The following is a 2,745-nucleotide window of genomic DNA, read 5'->3' as shown; positions in this document are numbered from 1 at the left end:
TGAGACAGAGTCTCCTTTTGTCGCCTAGGCTGGAGTGCAGTGGCACGATCTCGGCTCACTGCAAGCTCCGCCTCCTGAGTTTAAGCGATTCTCCTGCCTCAGCCCCCCGAGTAGCTGGGACTACAGGTGTGCACCACCACGCCTGGCTAATTGTTTCATATTTTTAGTAGAGACGGGATTTCGTCATGTTGGCCAGGCTGGTCTCGAACTCCTGACCTCAGGAGATCCACCCGCCTCAGCCTCCCAAAGTGCTGGGATTACAGGCGTAAGCCGCCACACCCGGCCTCAGTGAATGGACTTCTTAAGATTTTTGCACAACACAGCATATGAGTTATAGCTTATTCAAAAAGTGAAAGAGATGGAGGCTTATTATGATGCCCAGGCTGGTCTCGAACTCCTAGCCTGAAGCAATCCTCCCATCTCAGCCTCCAGAGTAGCTGGGATTAGACGCATCTGGCTTCCATTTCAGGGTTATTAATTGACTTGACTCCATTATTGTTGTATCTCAGAGAATACGGAAGCCCAAGGAGACAGACAGAGAGGGAATGGCCAGTAAGTGGAGCAGTCAGAAAACACGTAACATTTATCGATAAAGCTGTCTTACATGGTGCAGTTCGAGGTGCCTCATAGCAATTACAACAGTAACATCAAAGATCACTGATCACAGATCACCGCAATAGATAAAATATTAATAAAAAACATTTGAAATACTGCAAGAATTACCAAAATGTGACACAGACAAAAAGTGAGCACATGCCTGTTGGAAAAATGGTTGGGACAGACTTGCTCAATTCAGGGTTGCCACAAACATTCAACTTCTAAAAATACAGTAACTGCTAGGTGCAGTAAAGCAAAGTGCAATGAAACAAAGGTAAGCCTTTTTTGCCACATATTGTCCCATTTTACCCACGAGAAAATTGAGGCACTTTTCGGCACTAGCATGGGTATAAATAAATAAAAAATTCTAAAAAGAAAATTAAGGCACAGAGGAGTTCAGTACTTTGCCCAGGAACACATAGCTGACAAGGAGTAGAGCTAGGATTGGACTCTGAGGCATCAGACCTTGGTCTCCCAAGTGCTGTGCTCAGAGGAAATGGAGAACTCCCCTGTATGGTGCCAGGAGTCTCAAAACAAGGAGGCTATAAAGAAGAATGGGAGATACGAGTGGAAAAACTCAATCCTAAGGGAACCGGGCAGCAGAGTGAGGGGTAGACGTGGTGACTCCATACTTCGACATTTCATGAACCACTGAAAAATAAAAAACTGGGAGGGAACTCCAAACAGCAATTTTGCCACATACAGACATTTGCACAAACATCAAAATCAACACTTCACAAAAGAAAGAACTTTTATCAAGAAAAAAATGCAACAAACAGCATCTCACAATGAAGGTATATCTGTTAAACTGAATGAATGAATTTTCTCAGGTGTTCATTGCAATGGCCCTATTATCCTTACTCACTGAGGATGGGGATGCTGGGAAAATTAACTGAGAAGAGTATCAACAGAGAAACAACAAAAATATGTAGGAAGTAGTAGTGCCAAGGAATGTGTGAGTCTCAGAGAACAAGAACTAGATGGTCACTTTATTCCACACAATAGCTAAGCCAGAAAAAGCCACTATGAAAAGACAGTGACAGGAGCAGACCCATAAAGGAAGCCAGCACAAGATACCCAGTGTTAGTCCCACAAGGGGCCTGGCTGCAAATCCCACCTTTGGGTTCTACAAAACATCCCCATTTCCTGGTAACGGATCCCTCTCCTTTGGCTGTGACCAAAAGCAAACTACATTTCTTAGCCAACCCTTTCTAAGTAAGACACAAAGAGATCAGGAAGAATCAAGTGAGTCAAAATAATGAGGCCAGGCGTGGTGGCTCATGCCTGTAATCCCAGCACTTTGGGAGGCCAAGATGGGCAGATCACCTGAGGTCAGGAGTTTGAGACCAGCCTGACCAACATGGAGAAACCCCATCTCTACTAAAAATACAAAATAAGCTGAGTGTGGGGGCACATGCCTGTAATCCTAGCTACTCTGGAGGCTGAGGCAGGAGAATCACTTGAATCCGGGAGGCGGAGGTTGTGGTGAGCCAAGATCATGCCACTGCACTCCAGCCTGGGCAATAAGAGCGAAACTGTGTCTCAAAAAAAAAAAAAGGAAAAAAAAAAAAAAATTGAGTCAAGCTTTGGGAAACAGGAGGGCTGGCTCCCAAGACCTATTCCACTAGCCCGGCCTGAAGCCAGAATGAAGCTGAATTAGGCTAGAATGAAGCTGCTTTCAGGTGCCCCTGATGTTGGAGAGGAGAGGACAGGCCTTACCCAGTGCGACCAGAAGCCCACAGGTCTCCAGCATCACCTCCACGTACAAGGCCCTCTGGGTCACGTCCAACTGCCCCCACTCCTCCTGGGTAAATGTCACAGCCACGTCCTCGAAGGTCACAGACTCCTGAAAAGTCAAACAGAGCCAGTAATGTTTCCTTTGCAACTGTGGAATAGGATTAGAACCTGTCACTCCAGCACTGCAAAAGATGCACAGAGAATCAAAGGCCAAATCACCAAGCACCTCCAAAGGGCCTAGATCTGTGCTAGGATCAAGGGGAATGTGGACACTGCCTTGCATGGATTACAGCAGCGAAGAGGAGACAGAAGAGGCTGAGGCAGAATTGCTTGAACCTGGGAGGTGGAGGCTGCAGTGAGTTGAGATCGTGCCACTGCACTCTAGCCTGGCAACACAGCAAGACTCCATCT

General features: G+C 46.4%; 1 protein-coding gene across 3 annotated transcripts in view; it reads right to left on the bottom strand.

Moving 5' to 3' along the window:
• ZNF460 (zinc finger protein 460) overlaps positions 1-2,745 on the bottom strand; it is a 13,929-nt gene that overhangs the window by 6,936 nt on the left and 4,248 nt on the right. For all 3 annotated transcript variants that reach the window (XM_011979651.1, XM_011979650.1, XM_011979652.1), the window contains exon 2: positions 2,317-2,443. In XM_011979651.1, the coding sequence (XP_011835041.1) occupies positions 2,317-2,350 (34 nt within the window). In that variant the 5' untranslated portion in view covers positions 2,351-2,443. The remainder of the gene's footprint in view (positions 1-2,316; positions 2,444-2,745) is intronic.

This window comes from Mandrillus leucophaeus, unplaced genomic scaffold (assembly GCF_000951045.1).
Source record: "Mandrillus leucophaeus isolate KB7577 unplaced genomic scaffold, Mleu.le_1.0 Scaffold205, whole genome shotgun sequence".
Lineage (NCBI taxonomy): Eukaryota > Metazoa > Chordata > Mammalia > Primates > Cercopithecidae > Mandrillus > Mandrillus leucophaeus.
This window is presented reverse-complemented; position numbering and strand designations above follow the sequence as displayed.